This window comes from Cyprinodon variegatus, unplaced genomic scaffold (genome assembly GCF_000732505.1).
Source record: "Cyprinodon variegatus isolate N-32 unplaced genomic scaffold, C_variegatus-1.0 Scaffold15, whole genome shotgun sequence".
NCBI lineage: Eukaryota > Metazoa > Chordata > Actinopteri > Cyprinodontiformes > Cyprinodontidae > Cyprinodon > Cyprinodon variegatus.
In genome coordinates this window covers 2,090,408-2,112,990 of record NW_015150468.1, presented here as the reverse complement: position 1 = coordinate 2,112,990, position 22,583 = coordinate 2,090,408, and the positions used below count along the sequence as shown (strand labels likewise).

Here is a 22,583-nt window from a genome sequence, read left to right as displayed (position 1 = left end):
TATTTTTTGCAAGAGCAGTTGCTGAATATTTCTGCAACATGGTACAACTGCTTATGAAATTCTCCTGCTACCTGAAGTCCAAATATTGGATGTAACATATCTTGTTGTGCGACAATAAAGGATTGTCTATCTTAATTCAAATAAAAGCTTTATATAAAGCACAAGGGATTAAACTGTGTATTGGATACCTGGTCAGCATATTAGGATAAAATGAAATAATCTTTCTGGCTTTGATCCTCATCTCTGTCATCTCAAGTAAAGACAATGAACAGACAAATTTTGTTACTTTACCATCAGGATGAACCATCGCAGCTCTTGTAATTACTGTAGGTCTGGAGCTGTCTCATGATGAGGTAATACTGACAGTAATCCTGCTTCTTATCTAATCAATGGATGAGAGTGTGTAGCATCCTTCATTATAAAGAGGGTGAGCCGGTCTGTTTAATGGCAGTGTTTTATCTTTCAAAATCCATTAGTATCCCAACAGTAAAGCAAGTGATTTAGACCTGATAATATATGTAATTCACTCTAAGAAAGATGCAACTTGCCAACACAAAAGAAAGTCGTGATGACGGCTGGGTTTGAAGTTTGGGTTTGAAAATAAAGCTCACACCTTTGTACCACGTTTCATTTCTGAGTGTTGAAGCTGAGCATGTGGGATTTTTTTAACAGATGCAGTTGTGATCACAGAGAACTGCCTGGAAGTTATTATAAATTATAGAAAATCTCTTTATATAGTTTCAAAACTACTGCGTGTTCTGCAGTTTAGGTACATTTAAAGAATTTGGTACTGATATGAAATAGAATATAGGCTGAGAGACTATCAAGAAAGGCAAAAATGTTTAAAACCTTGGCTTATCCCTTTTTTTGTCTAAGAGAAGCAACATAAATAAAAATGGATTATTTAATACATTTGCGACAGTGTTCTACACCCCTGAACCTAATTTTACTTTACAATTAGGTGATTCCATCATTGTCCTTGTTGCCTTTGCAGTGCAAATCCTTAGGCATTTGGCAGGAAATTGGTTTGGAGTAAGCATGAGCTGTAATACAGAACGAGGCCCATCGACGAAACTCTCATTTTGCTTTCAGGTACAAAAAAAAGTAAGATAAAAACAAATTTCTTTTGCTTGCAAATCGGTTAATGTGCGGAAATGAAATTGTCAGTGGCCATCCTTTATCACATTAGTATAAAAGATGAGGCGGTAAAGAGATCTGTCCTTGAAATGTTCCGTCATTTCCAAAGCACTGTCTCAAACAGCAGTTATCTGTGCAAAGACAGCTAGAAAATGAGGGAGGAATTAAATTAAGAGCAGAAGCACAAGTTTTACATCCGTACTTACAGCAATTTAAAAGATTTCATTGGACTTTTCCAGGTTTATTAAATGCTCAGTAAACTGAACTTCATGTATTGCATGGCTGTTATTATTCAAACCCTGTTGCTAGCTTTGAGCTCAAACCTGATTCATGAATCAATATGAAGAGCTGACAGTTGGAAGATTGCAAAAAGGGACATGTTGCAGGAGGCTTTTCAATGATCATGTAACATGCAAAAGTCTCAAAGATAAAAGTAATTATAGCTGCAGACGTGCAGGTACACTGAAATGGTCCTTATCTATGACATATTTAAACCCCTTTATCTCTAAACACCTGTAAAGAGCCTTTAAATGGTCTCTCAGTCAGGGTGAGTATGCTGCACAACCATAAGGAGGAGTGATTATTTGACAGATGTCCAGAAGACTGTTACTTATGACCACTAAGGATGGCAGGCCACAAAATGCCATTGCTGAAGATGTCAGTTGTTCACAGATTGCTGTATCAAATGATGTCCATAGAAAGTTACGTTGAAGAAAAAGAAGTGGTAGGTAAAATAGTCACCAGCATTAGAGATTACGGCATCATGATTGAGGTTCACAAAGTTAAAAAGCATGTGGTTCCACCTATTTGCATTTCTGCTCTACAGTATGGACAGGGACTAATTACCTGATTAGGAAAATCAGACAGGGTCGTTACTTTATGGACATGGATTTATATTCCATATTTAGATTGTTCTCTGCACTTAAAACGAATAAGGCTAAAGTCAGAGCTTCCAGAGCCAGTGTACAAACAAATCTTACATATGTGCTACAAGCATTGTACCTGAACTAAAGGGGAAAGAAAAGGACTTTTGGATATTGATCCAAAATCCACCTTTCAGGTTGAATGAGAGAAGCAATATTCCATAGATTATATCTGGAAGAAGGTGAGAGACAATAAACCCAATAATCCAGATGACTTGATGACTTCTACTTGAGCAACTTGGGGTACCATTATTTCTTAGCAGAGCCACAAGCTGATCCTATCTTGCATTGATGCAACAGGATTTAAACAAATTAAATGTTGGTTAGAAAGGTTATCCAAATATCAGAATGAACATACAGTGGAGGCATTTCTTTTAAAGAAAGAGAAATCAAGTAAAAAAAAAAATAAAAAATAACAGAGGACCCCAAGATATTTTAACTCCTCCACTTGAGGCAGGAACTCTCCTCCGACCTTAAGTGGAAAGACCTCTGGCTTCGCCCAGTGGAGCCGGAGGAGTGTCTCAGGAGAAGGAAGTCTGGGAAACTCTGCTGAGACAGATGGAACCCTGTGACCAGGTCTTAGATAAGTGGAAGTACAACAGTTATAAATTTTACTCAAGCAAGAATGTTTTTTTCTGTCTATTTTTAATCAACATTGACAGACATATCTCAGTGTTAGTAAAATTTCGGTTAAATAGGTTTACCTTTGATTAAATCGTATCTCTCTTGTTTGCATGTTATTTAAAAATGTCATGTTATAATTTACTTATAGCCCTTCTAAATAATCAATGGAATGTTTTGTATTGGTATTGTATGTCCTAATAAAACCAATGTTAAAATTCATGACCAGCATTTTGCATGTTTCCATTCGTTATTTCATTATTGACTACCAGGCTACAGGTTTGTATTTTCTAATACAAACTGGGACTCTTGCTGTGCTGCTGAAAAATGGGCAATACATTCATTTAAAAGAGTTTTAATACATTTGAGATATCATTCAAAATATAACAGGGCCTGTATAGAATTCAAAGGCCATGTTAAAAAACACTGGTGTTTCTCAAACAATACCTTAGCCAATGGCGTAACTATCGTTAAGCAGAGACTGCAGTTGCTTAGGGGCCCCATCACTGACACATGGCTGACCCCCTACGCAATTTTGGACTAGGACGTTTCTTTGCAGATGTAATAGTGCGAAAAATTCATCTTAAACCCACCTGATACTAAAATGACTTTATTTATACCTCAACACATGCCAGATTTCAACCTGATGGTGAGCCATTTAAACATAACACCAATTACAAAGCAGACAGTGGTACTTTTAATTACTATGTTAATAACTGTGTATAGTTCATTAGACGGACGGTACAAAATACACTCATATAATATGTTTCAAACCGCAATAAAGATCTTACAAGAACAATGTGTTTGAGTATTTTATTTTTTACACTATGACTTGGCATTATGGGTAATCCAGAGCGTAGATTAAAACCATTACTGTTACGTACAAAGTGTTAGCAACGATGGATACCAAAAAGAGGTGCTTAAGCGGATTCCAGAAAAAAAAAAAGGAAAGAAGAGTTGCTGGAAGAGCAGAAAGAACTTCCCAAAATAAACATGTTCTTTCAAAGAACCAAAGACGGAGATGAGAACGTTGCTTCTGCAGTGAGTGAAGATTGCGACCAGGAGATGAATGGAAAGAGCGTGGGTGAGGAGGGGGGCTTTGAAGCTCAAGGTAGCCCAATAAGACTCATTTTACAGCAGAATATATTAAAGTATATCCATGTCTTGTGAAAGTAAAAAATTATGAAATGATGAAGTGTGTATGTATGGGGAACATTTGTGATTTAAGGCAGTACATATCATCTGCCTGAAAATGGTTTTGTTCTTAAGGATTAAATAAGCACACTAAGGGATCAGTGCCTGCACCCCAGATGTGGACACCTTTATGGGTGAAGCAAAATGTGGCCTTTTGCACCCAGGAGAGGCAGCTTTGGAGATACTCTTACCCAGCATTGAAACCATTAGAACCTGACCCTTAATCAGATTTCTTTTTCTTTGATTAATACATAGAAGTATTTATAGTACTTTTTTTTTCAATACTTACTAATTTTACTATCATATAGCACCATCCAAGACAGATGAGAATGAACTAGTTTAAATTTTTGGGGTGTTTAATTATCAGATCTGTGCAATAAGAGATAATGTGTCTTTTTTATTTTACTAGGAGGAAATTCTTAAATAGGCCTGCTCAGAACAAACAATTAGGCTGAATCTCAAGTTTCAAATGAGGTTTTAAATCAGCTTACTCTCATAATCCTTGGAGTTATGCATCAACTGGCCGCTAGGGGGTCGCTAACCCTCTTCACTTCCTCTGTTAAACTTTGCTTGAAGTTTTCTGGTGGGCGGATACCTTCCTGTCAGCTGCACTTCATAAGTGAAACACGTTGATGGAAAGGCAGCAGCAGAAGTGTGGAGCGTGTCTCTAATAAACTGGACGTCAATTATCCGGAGAGCATCAAACAGCTCAAGTTAATCAGAGAGACGGCCTCAGGTAGTGGTTTATTTCTCATTAAATGTTAATTTTTTTATTTTCCTATGCTGATTGTCCTTTTGCTCATGTCTGATGTCATTAATTGAACTAAGTTAAAATGCTTGCTGCAGGTCTGTGACTGCTGCGCTCCGTAACTAATGAAATGTTTCCCATTTTGCCCCTCAATTAGAGCTGCACCTTTTCCCCAAAGCTGAATATTAAAGATGGAGTGGCGGCAGCAGAGCAGCGTCAGCTGCGAGGACGCCTTCACAGAGGCTCAGCGCTGGATTCAGGTCTGTCTAATTACATCACATGGTGATTATCAACTGCTAAAATGCGTGTTTTTGTCCCCCCCATTCTCCCTCTTGCACATAAAGACAATATATGGGTTAAAAGCAAACACAAACAAAAGTAAAATGTATAAAAGTTCACCTGTGCATCGTTTGTGATAACAAACCTCCCTATATATGACCTTTTAAGCACTATTGCATTTAACCAGGCGTCACTTTGCAAACTTATCTTAATGCAAAGCATGCTTTGATAAGACTTTAAAACAAGTCTGTCCCCTGGAAGAAAAAAAAACCTCCCTCACTTCTCAGATAAAAAATTATTTGAATGCAGCATTTAAATGACGAGATAATTTAGTTTAAACAGGAAAAATCAATATGCAACAGCTTGTCTTTATGCCCTGACAGGTTTTATTTTCACCTTATGTTTAAGAGGGATGAGGTAAGAGATCTCTGTCAGCTATTGTGGCATGCATGGTTGGCACGCCATGGTGGAGGATGTGGCTTTTACAGCAAAACATAACCCTGATATTTCAGCCTCACTTGTGACCAGTAATTCTGCAAGCTGTAATCCTCAAATCATTACCGATGTATACAACATCTGGATGCTGAATGTCAATCAACTGTAAATGGGACTGTTAATGTCACTTGTGTCTGAGTAGATCATTATGAGGATTTTGTCCAGAGCTCTCTTGGCAGGCAGCCCGTGCCAATTTTACTCCTATTTTCCTGCACTAACGGATGAAAGGAGGGCGAACAATGATGAGCTGTGTGTGTTTTAGACTGGAGGGAAGTAAAGCGGATGGATTTTCAAGTGATAAATTGTGTCATGCATTCTTTTTTGTGCCAAATCATAATGTAAATGCGGTCTCACTAATACCCCGAGCTACAAGCTGCAAGATGAGCTTCCAGAATCTTTGGCTTTACTCTTTATGGTTTCAGCTATATGTGAATGTTTGCTCAGTGGCTGTTGGCCAGTCGGATTGCACCAAACTGTTAAAAGAAAAAATTGTATCATTTGAAGCAGATCTGGTCTGGAACTGCCTATTTAATTGAGCTCTGTTAAACCCTCAATAATAAACTTTAATCGTCTCCATATTAAATTTTAATCTTCTTCTTAATAGTTGTTGTTTTTTGAAAACCTTAACTTTTTAAGGTTTAAAACTAATCTATTATGTTACCCTTTAACAATTCAATAGAGCTGATGGGTAAAATGAACAATAGTTTTGCAAGTTCTAAAGTGTTTTTTTGCATGCTCTTATTGAAATGTCAGATTAACATGCTTATGCAGACAATGCCCCTCAGTGGCACATTGTGTTTTTGCCACGTTAACCATGCACTGAACTGCTTTGTCTGACTGCTGGGAAACATTGAAGCTATACTCTAGGCCCGGTTCACTAAAAATGAATTTGGATTGTGGATTCCTGGGGGTACCAATTAGTGAGACGAGCAGCCTTTTGGGGGGCCCTCTGTTAAAGAGGCGGACTTTAATGGTTCCATTTTAATGTCCTCATTACGAAACCCACCCTTGCCCTGATCATCCCACTGTCCTCTGAAATCTTTCTTTTTTTTTTCACAAAAAAAATAATTTGAAAATGTTTGTGTTAATGATTACTTACAAAAATTTGTAAAGTAAAAAAATTTACTTACAAAAATCTGTGAAACATTTTGTTAAACAGATTTTTTCACCACTCTACACCTGTGGTTTGAATTACACAAAGCTCAGGAGTACCAAAGATGGTGTTTTTACATACAGCAACAACAAAAAAAGATCTTAGTTTTCCTAATATGTTTTTGTTATGGTGCTTAGTAGATTACATTATTAAGCATATGATTTGGTCTCTAAATTCCTGGTTCCTGGCTTGTTTTAGGACCGTGCACGATTATATACATTATCTTGCTTAAATTTATGTTACGTTTTGTGAGTAGTATGCAGTTTATGGCAAACTGTATGGAGACCTTTTCAATGAAAATAATTATGTTGAGTTTTCCAGAATATAAAAAAAAAAAAAACTTTTTCAACAGAAATGTGAGTTGAGTGTTTTTTACAAACCGTGGTCAACAATATCTGTACAAATATAGTTACTAATTTAGTTACTAGAATCCATTTTTGTAATTTTGTACAGTTAAAATATATCTCTATATGCTGGATTTGAAGGAAGGGAATTAAAACCAACTTTTTGTTTCCTCACTGTTAACTCGCTCTAACCTTTTTGCATTTATAATATTTGATCTTCTAATTCTGAGGATTTGCATACTTTTTTCAGTACTTGGTAAAGTCTTCCTTCTAAACAGGGATAACAGGGATCTGACTTATGTTAATATTGCTATTGGAGTAAGTTGACAAATGGCTTTTCAGGTCATGTTTGTACCAGTGTTTTTAACCCTAGTAAATGGATGTGCTCTTACCAGCCTCATCACACAAAATGTTTTGCTTGCATTCTGGGGTTAATAGTGGATTATCCAAAAAATAAATATCTTGGATTTAAAAAAAAAAAAAAATTCTCCTTTTTGCACAATAAGTTGGCTGGATGTTCCTGTGGTGTTTTCACCATTTGGTTTAGATAAAAATAATACATTATCACAAGGAAGCCATGTGTTAAGGTTCTTTTCTATGGAAACACATCCATGGATATATACCACCAGGTAGTTGAAATTTATCATTCTTGGCTGCAATCATAGCCCTAACCCCTACAGAATTATTATTTCATATATTAGCCATAACCTACAGTAAGTCTATGTAAACCTCTGACCTGTAATAAAGTAGATTCTCATTATTTTTGCACTTAAGCAAACTGAAACAGTTGATAATCCCAGCTGAACTAAAGCATGGGTTGGAGTGTTAATGTCTCTTTCATTCAGTAAGTAAATGTTTTGTTGACCGTAGATGGAGCAGCACTCTTACCAAGTTTCCGTACTCTAGTAATTATCTCAACAAGTCATCCAGATGCCAATGGAGCTAAGTTGTATCTGGGGAAGAAAGAATTAAGATGATGAAATGGAGCAAAACATTTTATTACTATGCACATTAAACTACTATTTCAGGTTGTGTATGTGTTGTGAAGCAATTCATGATAGATTTAGGTGCCCTTTTCTTTTTTCCAAAATAGGAGGTAACTGGAAAATCCTTTGGCTGCAGTGATTTCCGTGTTGCCTTAGAAAATGGTGTGTTGCTTTGCGAGTAAGTAATGACACTCAAGGAGCTTATTGTAAACTATGTAAGGTATTCTGTTGTTTTACTAGACATAGTAGTTGTTCAAAACTCTTTTGTTTACAAGAACTAGCATAAAGTTTACCTTGCATATTTAAGCTGCTAAGTCTTCTATACCATTAAATTTAAGTCTTTTTTTTTTATGTAAGCTAAGTATTTATCACAAAGTAAAAGTCAGTTTCGTTTATACTTAACTTTTTGTTGTACCCTCCCCTAATGTTTTTCTCTCTGCTGATTTTTGTCTTCCAAGCTTAATCAACCAGTTAAAACCTGGAATCATCAGACGAGTAAACAGGCTATCCACTCCCATTGCTGGACTGGTAAGTATTAGACTTCATCCATCTGGTACAAATTTCACTTCGTTTTACTCAAAATATAACTAAGCACCTGCCAGTCAGGAAGTGTTGACACGTGTGGTTTTCCTGTTAAGGCACCCAGACAGGGTATGTGAATTTGAATGAAGCTTAAACGGTATTTTTGGGTCAATTGTAAACCTGATTATAAAGTTTTATTTAACATTTAATACAAATGAGGTTCATACAAATTTTTTTAGTTTTCTTTTTTTGACTCCGGGCTGCATTTCAGTGCCTCAATGCCAGTGTACTTTTCCAAACTGCCCAGAGCAAATGCATCGGGGTATCGATTTTTAACCCTCCTGACAGAGGCCAATGACCTGCCAGACCGTAACAAAGGATGCAGGAGAGGTGGTTGTGATGTAATCTGCTGTTATAACGGAGGTCTCTTAGTGTTGTTCACAGCTTAATGGACCATATTGATAGTGTGCACATTTAATCATTTTAATTGTAACATTATTGGTGATATTCAAGACGGATGTCGATGCTTCATCATCTTTTAGATTGTTGATTTAACAGTGCAGACTAACTTCGTAGAGATGTTTATCAGCTATAAGTCCACCACTAGCTATGATTTTTAATGATGTGAGGTACAAAACTGACACTCTATATTTATATGGCTGGATAAATCACTATACATGTAAAAGGTGAAAGCTGAACAGTCAAAGAGGTATACAAAGTATTGAAAGGTTTGCCTTACATGCCTCCTAGATATCTACAAGCAAATCATTTTATGATGATGGTGCATGGAAAGATGAAGCTTATTCGCAGATTATCCTTTGTGAACCTCAGGAATGCTCAAAACAAGTATAGATGGCAAAGCACCTGCAGGTGTAAAATGGATCACAAGGCCTGCCAACTAAAGCAGAACCTTGAAATCTGCTCTTGCTGCAACCAGCAAATGCAGGGGTGCTACTACCAGAGGAATATGTTCATGGTTATCTGTGCCAGTCAAAACATGAGCTGCTATATCCTGCACAGCTTTAACAATGGGCAGGAAAAAAAAAAAAAAATCAGCTTTGAGAATGGTTGACTTTTATTCATGGTCTCTCATGTCTCGCCATGAAACCATGTTTGGTGTGTTTTTGTTTTTTTTCTGCTTAACACAGCACCTGATGGGTGCATTATGTTTTAGTTTAGGGTAGACTGTGGCAAGTGTTGGCTGAGTAGACGAATTGTCCCTTCAACCGGGAAAAAAAAGTTTAAATAATTTTATTGAAAAGTTTTTGACATCTTAGCTGAAGGATATTACGTTGGGTCTTTGTTTTTTTTTTCATATTACTGGATGTTTTTTACAACTGTTTTACAGGACGAAAAGTTATCCGTCACACTCATAGGTGCTTAGGTGGATTTCTGTATAAGGGGCAGGTGTCTGGGGTAGTTCTGGAGCTTTACCCAAATTACGATGGACATTAGAGTCTGACGTTACCTCCCCATCCCTCTTCGATTTTTATTGTGATGTGAAACAGTTAGTAGTCATGAGTATTATAAAGTAAGAACATTTTTACAACCTTTAAATCAAACCTGGAATCTTTTTGTTTCATTTAGGTGCAACTATATGGTTTGGACCTGTTGAAAGTAATATGAAATGGAATGTAGGGGCTATACATTCAAAATAGATGTATGCCAAAAACCAATCAAACGTATAACAAGTTATCACACCAGTATATTTATATGAATTCCAACAATTAAAAACATTTTATAAAAATGAAACATATTTTCATGTACAGGTTTACTTTTTGTACATAAATTGTGCCTTTCTGGGGTTTATTTTATAAGAATGTGTTTAACCTCTAGAAAAAGTACACTATATTTTTTTGCATGTGAATCCCAGATTGTTCATTCTTCTTTGCCTTTTCTAAAAATCAGTCCTACCTGTCTTTATCCATGCTGGGTCAGATCCTGACATTTGAAAAAGGAGGAATGCAGTCAAGACCGCAGAATAAAGTGTTAGCCTCGCTGCTTGCAGTTAGCAGCAACTGTAACGACAGATCCTGTCACCTCAGGGCGTAGCTTTGGTGTCGCCCAGAGCTCCCCTACACTTCTGTAGTGCAGAAGAGTACATGCGCATGTACACATTTATCGAGAAATACATTCCCCCGAAAAAACGAAACCGCTTTACTCGTCATTAAAGATAAAATATTTATCTTGCACATCTAAAAATATATATAAATATATTTTAATTTTTCTGTCTGCCACTAAGAGCAGTAATTATACAAAAAATGTATGTAAAAAAAATTTGCATTTAAGATGAAAACAAATAAAAAAAATCCTATTTGAGGAACCTTGTGCTATCCGATTACTAATTGAAAAAAAAAGTCGACAGATAAATTGATTTGCAAAATCGATTGGAATAAACAATTGTATTTCATAGACTTCTTGTTTTAAAACTATATATATTTTTTTTTTATGTCTTCAGGATAATGTGACAGTTTTCCTTAAAGCCTGTGGAAAGCTCGGATTAAACGAGTCGCAGTTGTTTCATCCTGGTGATCTTCAGGATCTGTCCACTCGGGTGACACTCAGGTGAAGTTTTAAAAACATCAATGTCCTTTGGAAGTAATGCCCTCTCCTTTGTCCGACATTAATGTAATTATATAGTCTAGATATGTCTATGGCAACACCCAGAACTTTCTGTAATGGATGTTTTACAACCAGTTTGCTCATAAGGGAACAGGACCACTAATTTGCATCAATAGGACTTCAGCCATGTCCATATAATTTAATTCGTATAAGTTGATACCCTGTTATCTTTTAAACCTGATAAGTTGCTGTTTAGCACTAGTTGCAAATGAGAAGTATTGATACCTTGCAGGCAGCTTTTGTTTTTCTGACTGCAAAGCATCTTTAAGCATCTTGGAAGAGTCATGGTACAGGATGAAAATAAGTATTTTGTTTTTTTCCAGGCGTGATGAAAGCCAGAGGAGACTCAAGAATGTAAGTGTATGCTCTCTGTATTCTTAATCTCAATGTATATAGGCCTTTTGCATGTTATGATCCTGATGAACTGGATAGTCAGTAGTTCAGCAGTGCTTCTACACTCTAGACTAATTCTTGTGTTTCATGACAACTTTAAAGACAGAAAAATGTTTGCTTTTCAAACTAGTTTACCTAGTTTTGCATGCTATCGCTATGTCCAGAGATTAGGACTTCTACATATTTGGTGACACAATGGTAAGCTATAAAAGGTAATGTCTTCTGACTCTTGATTTGCCTGACGTTAGTTTTTGCCTTCTTAAAAATGAAGTCCCTCAAATTGCGTTGTCTTTGCCGATTGGCCGCCTGCTCCGCTGGTTGCATCATTGAGGTTGAAAATGAAATCACATGTGCCTCTGGGCCACCGTAATTTGGTCCGGCTACTTGTAAACGCACAGCCTGCCAAATATTGAAAGTGCAATATCATTGCCATTACACATTCAGTGATAAAATGCCACACGGGACGGATGGGGAGATGGTAATTTAAGAAGGGGATGCCATCCCCCCTCAACTAAAGTACTGGGAATAGTTATCCGGAAAGTCAAATTTTATCTTGCATAGTTTATATATGTCCTTTTTTGTTCCTTTGAAATTAGCATTATAGAGTCATGTTGTAAAATGGATATTCTAAAGATTTTCAAATACAGACCTGCTGTATTACAACCAAACAAAAAATATCCATACATGGTTATTTCATTTCATTATCTATATAGATCAGTGATAGCCCAGGCCCAATGCCTGTCATGAATGTTGTCGTTTTGCATACAGCTTCAGATAGCATCAAAAAATTATAATAGCCAAATTTTTCTTAAACAACATGACAATTGTATAGAGGCTATTAAAATGTTTATCAGATTAAGTTAAACGGTTTTAACCTTTTTTTTTTTTTTTTTGTTAAACCCTTGAATTGTTGACAGAGAAATGTCTATTTGTACTAAGCTGTGTTTTGCTTTNTTAACCTTTTTTTTTTTTTGTTAAACCCTTGAATTGTTGACAGAGAAATGTCTATTTGTACTAAGCTGTGTTTTGCTTTTTGCTTTTTTTTTTGTCTGAATTGGCAAACTATTTAGCAGATGAAAATATCTCATTTGGCATGTGTACTTTATTTTCAAATGTTTGCAATTTTAGGTTCTTATTACAATCTATTGGCTGGGTCGCAAGGCTCAACTTGACACACTCTACAGTGGTCCTCAGCTTAATTTCAAGGCTTTTGAGGGGCTTTTAGGTTTGGCCTTGTCCAAGGTAAGCTGGCTGTTCAACCATGGTGTTTTTTATTTTATTTTTTCATTTTCAGTCCTGTTTTTGTTACTGATCCATATTAACCTTTCCTTTTAAAACCAGGCTCTTGAAGAGGGCACTAATGCATTTGTAAAAGATGGGAGTTACAAGGAGTGCTTGCACTCTGAGGGAGAGGAAAGTCTGCAAACAAGACAGACTTATAATAGAGGAAACTCTTTAGTTGGCTTTGACTGTGTGGACCCCAAAGCTGTCTGTCTACATGAAGAAGGTACATATTTGTGCTATTAAATGTCCTTGTCAATAAACTGCTGTATAACTCTAACCACTAAAATATATATTGCGAGCTGTAAGAATGTATTTCTAGAGACTTTAAGCAGGACTATGGTCTTTTTGTAGCTATTGATGTTCTTTTTGATTCAAACTATGTTAATTTTATTTTTGTTGAATGTACTAGTATACTGCCAACATTTTTAATTTGATTAAAGAAGTATCCACAAGTGTTCAGTCATTTCATAACCCAGTTGCTGTTTGTTTAATTTGGTATTGGAAAAATATGTGCATATGGCTGCCTCTGGCTGGATGCACGTCAGTGTTTCATTGTGACAAGTTCCACACTCTGGTGATAAATGTTTGTGTAATGGGAAGCAGTATAATGCCTTTATGGATGCACCCCAGAGGCTGTCTGAACACAGTCCTCATGCAAAGTTTTCTCTCTTCTTCTTGGTTGGGAGCCTGTTTTGTTTCACTTTAAAAAAAATACATTTTCACTTGTTTTCTTAACTGTACTTTCTGTTTTTAAAACTTTACTGTTTATAAAATACCCCCCAGGTTTTGAAAGTGACGCAGAAGCAGAGCAGGTGTACAAGATGGACAGTACGAAGGTCTCAGCCCAGCAGAGCAAAGGACATGTCCAACCACCGCTTGGTAGAAAACAGGGACGGTCGGAAAAGGCAGCGGATCATACGAGCCAACTTCCAAGGTAACATCAATGTGTTTGCTGCTTTTAACAGAAAGTTCACACACTACTACAAACTTGCTTATCTCCAGCTGACCTTGCACCTGAGAACAGCTGCAGTTATTTACATTCCTCTGCACTGTCAGTGGTGCATTTTTTTATTTTTTTTTAGTGCGTATTTAAACAAACTGTGTATGCAGACATTTGGTCTTTTCAGAATTCCTTGGAAATTTGTTTGGTATTTTGTATCATTCAATTTCTATGGATGCCTGATATAACTGCATTAAAATTGGCTTATTTCTTGTTTTCTAGCATGCATGTCCTTTGCTAACAACTCATGCTTATTTATTTTCAAGTTGACTGTACTCGGAGGGGGGTTGTCCAAATAGTGTTTGTCTATATAATGGTGATGCAGCTAGGACTGTCCCAATACAATTTTCTATCAGAGATACGATACTGACATTGCAGCTCTAGACAACTGACATATACAAATACTGACATTGACATTAATCATATTTGCTTTGACTAATTATGTAGAAGGTTAGGTTTTGAACAAGTGGTATTACTAAAACGGAGAAAAATAGGTATGAGAGCCACTGACCCATGTATTATTAACCAATGGGTTACAGAAACTTAAAATGGAAGCAGTCTTTCTATCAGCATGCATATATTAGATTTTGGATATTGGCCAATATCTGGCTAATATCGTATCAATGTTAATATCTGATTGGGTTTTTCATAGAGGAAGCATGGGATAATGGTGGTGTTTAACTGAACCAGAGAAGTTTGGATTTTGTTTGCGCCATTGAAAGTGTAGGAAAGAAACTGACACATCAGTTAAATTTTTTATTTTTTCTTATCCTTTTTGTTACATTTACAAAGTAGCAGAATTCCTTGGCCCTTTTCTTTCTTTTTTTTTTTTTCTTTTTAAGGATTCGGTACTGTTATTTTTGGATAATTGATAGTTGTTGTTTGTTTTTTATATTGTGGATTAATCAGGGATCTTATGGAATGGGGGTTTCCGAAATCAAGCTTATTTGTTCTAGCTTTTCCTGCTTCTTGAAAGCAGTCTCAAATGTATTAAACATTTTAGATTTAGTAGCAATATAACAGATGGAGCTGGTGTTCATTATGTGGTTTATTACAAAATGCTGGCTAAAACTTAACCTTAACCCAAGCTGTTTTTTGTTTGTTCCCTCTAAATGTCAAAGCATCTGTGCCACAATGAAGTTTAAACGAGGCTGAACTTGGCTGCAAAGCAAAAACTTATATGGTCGTTGCACATGGGCTCTGTGAGGAAAGTGTTAATATTTTACAATTCTCATCCATTTCTGATGTTTACTTTTTTTTTTTTTTTAAGATGCATTTTCTATTGTCCTTACAGACACTATTAACTATTTTGCATTTGAATGCCAGTTATAGTTGTATTGTTCCATAACTACACAGTCCTAATGGCTAAAAAAATACCAGAAAATTCAATTTTAGAAAGGATCTGACTGAAAAGAATAGATTCTTAATCTTGAGAACAAGTATTTATGTGAGAATTGGCAGCAGAGACATTGATCTGAGATCTGTACTTATGGTCAATGGTCTAAATACGTTTTAAATCAAATTATTCAGTGATCAGCAGATCAGTGTAGTGTAAAAAAAAAAAAAAAAAAAAAAAAAACTGTCAATCTTGTCAATTATTGAAAAACAAGTTTTTCAATAAAAGGTTTTTACACTTTGAGGTGGTTTTTCAGTTGTATCCAAATTCTTATATTTTGCAAACCTGCAATGGAAACACTTTTGTCTTATGTGAGTCACTTGATCTGCCTGAGACCTTCCTGCCTTGTAAAAAGATGTATTTGGAAGATGATGGCACAGCATATTTGATTTTTATGAGGAAATTGACCTTTTTTTTTTTTTTTTTTTTTTTTTACACATTTGGTTTGTGATGATTGGCATGATCACAACTAGAGCTTTTGGCTGAAATAGGGATGCATCTCATGATACATACACTGCTGGTATGTTGTTTTTGGGAGTTGTTGTGTGGGGGGAAGGGGGAGACTGTGCAATTTTTTTTTTTTCATTTAATGGAAATAATGCAATTATAAATTTTATTTTCAAAATTGGCAGAATATCCACACAGTTTTGGGTGCATTTGTCACAGAAACGCAGCCAGACTGTCTGTCAGACTTCTGTCAAGTCGGCAGTCTTCCTGATTGTGTGGCCGAGTCCTGACTGACTCACAGTGAAAGATCATTGCAATATTCAGGGAACCTTTCCAGGAGTATTAAATGGATTGCATGATCAGGGTGTGACACCACCAGTCTCCAGTAATGCTTTTACAGTTGTCTAATTGCACTATTTTTACACATAATCTCATTAACTTTTACATCTCTAATTTACTTTTGCTTGCTAAACATAGCTTCTAACATAAGCAGTGAATTGAAAAAGGATCTAGGCAGTGATCAGTCTTGGGTATTTTATTTTTTTTACTGCAGTGTTGTTGATACAGTTTTGTCCCATCAACCACTCTTCACTGGGTTTCCCGCTTGGAGCAGAGAAGAAATTAAAGAACTTTCACCTGAAGCCCAAAACGAGGATGACTCGGAAGATAATTTTAGTGAGGCAGACCCTGTCCAAGATGATTTTTATTTACGAAGACTGAAGCAGACTTTACATCAGACCTCCTTCAATCGCAATTATGATCGCTTTTTGCCTCGATACTGGACCCCTGAAGAAGAGATTCATGTCCACAGGATCTACCTTGGCTCCCAGAAACGGCCCTGGTATCGTAAAATGCTTGGCCTAAGGTCTGTCTTTATCCTACTAAATTAATACAAGGCTAAGCTTTAGCAACACTTCAGTGTTGCGTACAGTAGGTGCTTGGAAAGTGTGCTTAGCCCCTGATCCTTTTCAGATTTTCTTGCTAAAGCAACACATCCAGTGTATTCCATTGGGATATTATATAACAGAGCAGCACCAAGGTCTACTTAATTGTGCGAAGATGTTCAATTTAAATTAAAGGGCTCAACATATGCTTTTATATCCCTTTTAAACTTGTATACTTAAGTCAAATCTGATGCATCTATTTTGATTAGTCCGCTTATTAGTTAATGCAGTATATCTGCATGTAACTAAGTATCTTTATGAAAAGAGCAGTTCTCTGTGAAGCTTGGAGATTTGCTATTAAACCTAAATGAACCAAAAGCACATGGTCCAGAGAAAAAGTAGTTGGACATGTTAAACCAAATTTGGTGTATAAAGTGATTAGATGCTTAGAACATCTCATCAACTGCTGGTCTGTTAATAATTTAGCCAATTTTTCCATTAAAGCAACTGGATTTAAAGTTCCAGATTTGTTTTTACACTGGTTATAGGAATCACAGGGAATTGGTCGTTGTGGTGTTCCCGTCACTTGAGATTCAGCCTTAGGAAAAACTGCACAACAATGTCAGTCCAACAAGTGGCAGTAATAACACGCGGCCGGGTTTCCTTTGACTTCCAGCTTCAGATCTATGCATCTGAAAACTGTATTTCCTACTGTATGTTTAGTGTGTTCCTTGAATTTGAACCTCTAGGTGTCAATATTTAATACAAACTTGTATAAAAACATGTTAAAATTAATTTGTCAAAACAATTAAAGGGGGGTTGACAGACTAACAGGCGGATGTTACATCTGCGGTTAGACAGGAGATATCCCTACAAAGCCTGGTTCAGACAGCAGCAACACTGGATAAACATCATGGCGCTTATGGTGATGGAAATGGTATACGACGTCTACAAACTTACAAAGGTCAGTTTAAGTGGTGGGCTCCCTACACTCACCAGCTTCACATGGAGAGTGATAGAACCAGGAAGGCGCCTTGTAAGTCTGTAGGAGGTGCGCAGGTACAGTAGGAGAATCTGAGATGTATCAGTGGTGCACTTAACAAATCTGGCCTGTCTTGAATAGGAAGAAGGTATGCAATCTTGTTAAGTGGGTGTGAGTCAGTATAAAATTCTGCACATCAGCCTAAAACAAAAACATACCATGCCTTTTAAACATGGTGGTGGCAGCATCATGCTATATGGATGCTTATCTTCAGCAATGACCAAAAGCTGGTCAGATCTTGTAATAAACTAAGATTGAAGCTACACAAGTTTTGAGACTAGTGGTGTTGCAGCTTTCCACAAAAGTATGTGGTCATCTGTTCATTCATGATTTGTTTGTTCAATTTAACATTTGTTACAATTCTGATCCTCAAGCTACATGACAAAAGTAGTCATGACCGTATACGACATGGCGTCTGTGTGCAGCTGCCTCGTGCCTGTCAGCATGCCACTGTGCAGCTGTAACTGCAATGTCGCTTGCCACCATCTGTGTGGAGTCCCTTGACTAATATACAATTCAGGACATTTAGCAAATATGTTTTCATTGTTCTTTTAAAATTATTTAAGTGAAAGGTCTGCTTGTTTTAGCCAATCACCTAAACTACAGCATAATTCTAAAACGTAACTAATTTACTTGATAAAAGATGTTAAAGTAGTTCTTACATGTGCACTGTTAAAGATGTTTATTCCCTTTTGATAATGTTCATGGTCTCGTTGAGTGAACATTATCTGAAAAGAAGAAGGCATTTGGTTGTATTCTACTTATACATTCTTTTGGCTGTAAACAAGTCTAAAAAACAAGTCTAAAAAGTCATTAAACTTCAAAATTTCAATCCAGGTTACAATTTTTGATTATTTTGTGTTGGTCTTTCTCATTAAATCCCAATTGAATACTGTGTTGTGACAAAATGTGGAAAGGTTCATTACTTTTAAATTACACTACAAGCTTATATGAAAATTGTTTTAACAAATAGGAAATTATTGCCTTTATAAATTAATTTGTAATTGTCAAGTATTAAGTCTTCAAGCATTTTCCATGTAATAACCCTCTGGCAAAAAAGATGTACTTAAAATTGCATGAGAAGCTATGCCACTAAAAATAAGCTGTAGTTTGCCTACTACATATAATCAGCTAGTTATGGAATGTGAACATAACCCAAAGCAGACTCTGCTCTGTTTTTATAAATATGTTTTTTATCAACAACAAATTGTTTTTAGAATAATTTCATGCAACATATTTTGTGTCTTTGATTGTAGCCAGAAAACTTTGCATTTTGCTGAAGAGTTGGAGAACACTTCCAGGAGTCTGCCACCTCATATGGTGCAAGATGTATCTGCCACTTCAGGAATGCATCCTAACGCCGTTGAAGAAACCTTTTGCAAACCCGAGATTTGACACTAATTGACACCCACATTTGTGATTTAACACTAGATTGAACATCTGGCTTCATCTTTCCCATGCTTATTATTTTTGCATTCTTATGACGTATATTCCGATGGTGTGTGTGTTTTTTGTTCCCCCCCGTTTGTAAAACTAAGATTTGACCGTTTTGTGCTGTGGTATGTTATGGAACATTTGCTCTCTCCATTTATGGCACTGATGTAAGGATGTTTTACCAGCATGTTGATGACAAGACTCATTTGTTAGTAACTGCTAAACATGAATCATGCATTGCCTCATCTGTGCAGCCATAATAGAAACATGTTAAACCTAACAGCTTTATGTCAGCACTCTCTGCAGTTTGCTGTGGTCTTATATAGCTGTGGAAATAAATTTTCAGTGGGCTAACAAACTGTCAGACTAATTCATGTCTGCTTGATGTTAAACCGGTTCATTTCTCCATCATATTTGGCTTCTAAATTTTTGTTGTAGTGTATACAACTTCTTCTTCCAGATCTCTTATTTTAGGTTTTCTTTTAAGAAATGGCTATCTCAGATGGGTACAAATTATTCACATTTTTTTTTTCTGGTCCTGTAGAGCATGTCAGATTCAGTCTGAGACACCAGTTCAGGTCAACCCTGGCTGGATTTGGTGAGTCAAAAAGCGCTGTTATTCAAGCAAATGTTTAGTTTTTTGTTGTCGTTGCTGCTTCATGTTGGTGTTTTTTTTTTCTCCCATCTGTTAAATGTTCCTTGCTTCTCAAAATGGAGTTCCAGGGTTGCATCCCCGTTCATTTTCCAGACGGCAGGATCTATGCCACTTCAGCATTGTTTTTGTAATCGGTCTGTCTTCCTAAAATTAACTTGTGCCACTGTCTTATTACACCACCTGGTAAACGCTACTGTAGCTTATTTCGTTTTCACATCTGCCTTACTCTATTGCTTACAGCCATGCTATAACTTGTTACTGTACAAGTTATAGCTGTTATGATTTGCAGAAGACATCTGTTAAGTGCTCAGTAGCTGATTGCAATGCTTCTCCCTTCCTGCACTCTGCTACCCATTTATCATGTTCGTATGCTCAGCATGTTTTTACAGCTGGCATAGCTGTGATCTGTTGTCATTAAGTGCTGCTATCAAATATGCTGATTATGCTGGCACTTATTCTCATGTAAGAAAAATATATCATTCTTGCTCTTCTGCATCATGTTGATCACTTTTTATTCACTTGTAAACATGTTAATATGATGCAGTGGCACAGAAATGAAAGACCGACTAGGAAACCTTATATGAACATCTCTCTGAAATACTTTAACTTTGTCTCAGGTGTGCATTTGCTTTTCCTGGGCAGCACAGCAACCAATATTGTTTTCATTCATCAATATTTCAACATTCTCTCTCTTTTTGTCTCTCTGAACTAGGAGCAAATCCCTCAGTGACATCCCTATGGTGTACCCCGTGCGTAAAGTTTCAAATGGAAATGCCATTTCTGATAAAGGCCAAGACACCAGGGACTGGAATCAAGAAATTGAAAGAAACTGTAGTGCTGCTGCCAGGGACAGTGAAGTTCAGTGGCAGGATGTAAGTCCATTTTGACAAAGTGTCTCATTATATGGTCTGTATTTGCAGTTTCATGTATTACAAAGTCTAATTTTGCCTTTTATCACCCTGGATGAACAAAACTGTTGAATTTTTAAAAGGTTAGTTAGAAGTAAAACCATTTGAATATCTGTTTTACAAAGTCCTGTGTACCTCTTAAGAGATAAACTTAAATTTAGTCTTCCCAAGGAGATGCCATATAGAATACCCCTGAGGTTTCACAAATACTAGTCATATTGCAAATAGTAGTTGATTGCAGTGAGAATCAAATAAGGTGTTGACTTTAGATTCTGCTTTAGGATTTGACGAGGTGGAAGAATCGACGCAGGAGCACCAAGTCTGAACTGTACAGGAGGTCATTTGAAAGGGAGCATATCTTTAAAGAGATGACCAATGGGGCTGTGAGAAATTATGAGGGTAATGAAGCACCAGGAGGGCCTATAAAGAGGTATGTGAATGGTACATTAAGATAGAAAACCTTATGTATAAAAGGAAAACTAGAAAGGAAATATGCAACTTGGAAGGCAAATCGACACTATTGATGATTTTATTTTCTTTGTCCTTTATTTAGAGATCAGTCACCATGGCGGCACAGCTCCTTACCACGTCCTTATTCCGTTTCTCCATCCAAACCTCTGAGTTTTGCTCTCAGGCCACATACAGAAGCAATTTCCACCAGCAGCTATGCCACTGACACCCCTTTCAGACCCCAAAGCTATCCACAGGTAAGGTTACTTACCTGTAAATAGTTCTAGCTTAACTTTTATCTCAACAAAGGTTTATTCTACAACTATTCTAAGTATTTTTAACATCACCAGATTTAAGGGACAGTCTTTCAAAAACTGTTTCTCCATGTCTGTACAGGAGTGTCACCAGGGAGCCAGTTCTAAATCTGGTGGGTCCATCATCGGAGGGGAGCCTGCCCTTGCCTCCTTAGCTTCAGATGGAAGAGCTGGAGTTACTACACCTTCTCTACACCAAGCTTTCACCTCTCAGACCCAAGTGAAAGCCCTAGGCAGCCAGTCTACCTTTCATTCCAGTTCTGGACAGGTGCAACCACAAAGATGTTTGCCAAACCAGATCTCCTCTTCTTTTAACATCATACAGCCTGAACTGTTTGACTCTGAAGAATCCGCTACAACCTGCAATTCTGCTTCATACATGCATTCCTTCAGCACTGATCTGAAAGGGAAAACTTTTTCTCCAAATGTAGTTAGTCATTCAGGAGTTGATGTTACTGATGATTTGATCGAGAAATCTGATGGAATTCCAAAATCATATCCAAATTCAGCTGAAGATGGAAGGGTCTGTAGACAGGAGTCTGCAAGGCTTTCCAAGTATTTGTCCAGAAATGCAACATGGTCCAGCTCTGCCAGTCTTCCTCGTGGGTACCGTCGGTCTGAGGGTTCCACTCGTCTCTCCACTCCGATCACAGCCAGACCCTTCGAGGCAAAGCCATCCGGAATATCCACACTACCAAAACAACACAATGTGAGTTCACACTCTACGATTAAAAAAAAGTGTCTCTGTGCTAAATTAAGTGTGTGTATATTATATTAAATTCTTTACTTTCCTTGACATTATTTTACAATTGGTAAGATGGCTTTAATTACCCTGAAAAGGTCCATAGTTGTAAAGAGATTGCATTTCTGAGTTTAGCAGTAGACTTGAATGGGCGAGTTGTCCACATGAAAAAAATATATAATTAATCTGAAAATGCAAAACAGCATTTGGTAGATGCAGTATAATGGTTTGGGATGAAAACTTCAGACTAGAACATTTGGCTTGCTGTCACTGCAAAATGTTTTTTCGACAGGATGACATTCTTCAACTAGTAGGAAACTCCACATCTCTGCTCCTATGGATGATACGGCTTAGCCCCCATAGAGCAGGATTTACCATATATATTCCCAGAAATTCCTAGTTAAGTGGATGGAATAACCTGCGTGCTGTCCTGACAAAAACACTTGCTGGATCCCCTTGGATGAGCTGTTAAGTAAGAAATGCAATAACACTGGCTGCCGTCTATTAGCTGAAGAATCTGACGTTGTTCCACAAACGTTTAAGGAAAAGCTGCTGACCAGTACACGTTGCTACACTATTGGTGCTCGATTGTTTAGCCTAATATTGATGC

At 36.9% G+C, this 22,583-nt stretch overlaps 1 protein-coding gene across 6 annotated transcripts in view; it reads left to right on the top strand.

Moving 5' to 3' along the window:
• The first annotated feature begins 4,486 nt into the window (after window positions 1-4,486).
• Window positions 4,487-22,583, top strand: part of LOC107090562 (LIM domain only protein 7-like) — a 31,869-nt gene continuing 13,772 nt past the window's right edge. For 5 of the 6 annotated variants that reach the window (XM_015384049.1, XM_015384026.1, XM_015384033.1 and 2 more), the window contains exons 1-14: window positions 4,487-4,611; window positions 4,781-4,883; window positions 7,988-8,058; window positions 8,339-8,408; window positions 10,861-10,967; window positions 11,348-11,378; window positions 12,546-12,659; window positions 12,759-12,924; window positions 13,485-13,635; window positions 19,449-19,502; window positions 20,272-20,431; window positions 20,749-20,897; window positions 21,021-21,174; window positions 21,314-21,940. In XM_015384049.1, coding sequence (XP_015239535.1) covers window positions 4,815-4,883; window positions 7,988-8,058; window positions 8,339-8,408; window positions 10,861-10,967; window positions 11,348-11,378; window positions 12,546-12,659; window positions 12,759-12,924; window positions 13,485-13,635; window positions 19,449-19,502; window positions 20,272-20,431; window positions 20,749-20,897; window positions 21,021-21,174; window positions 21,314-21,940 — 1,923 coding nt within the window. In that variant the 5' untranslated portion in view covers window positions 4,487-4,611; window positions 4,781-4,814. The remainder of the gene's footprint in view (window positions 4,612-4,780; window positions 4,884-7,987; window positions 8,059-8,338; window positions 8,409-10,860; window positions 10,968-11,347; window positions 11,379-12,545; window positions 12,660-12,758; window positions 12,925-13,484; window positions 13,636-19,448; window positions 19,503-20,271; window positions 20,432-20,748; window positions 20,898-21,020; window positions 21,175-21,313; window positions 21,941-22,583) is intronic. The other variant, XM_015384041.1, reaches the window with a different exon arrangement.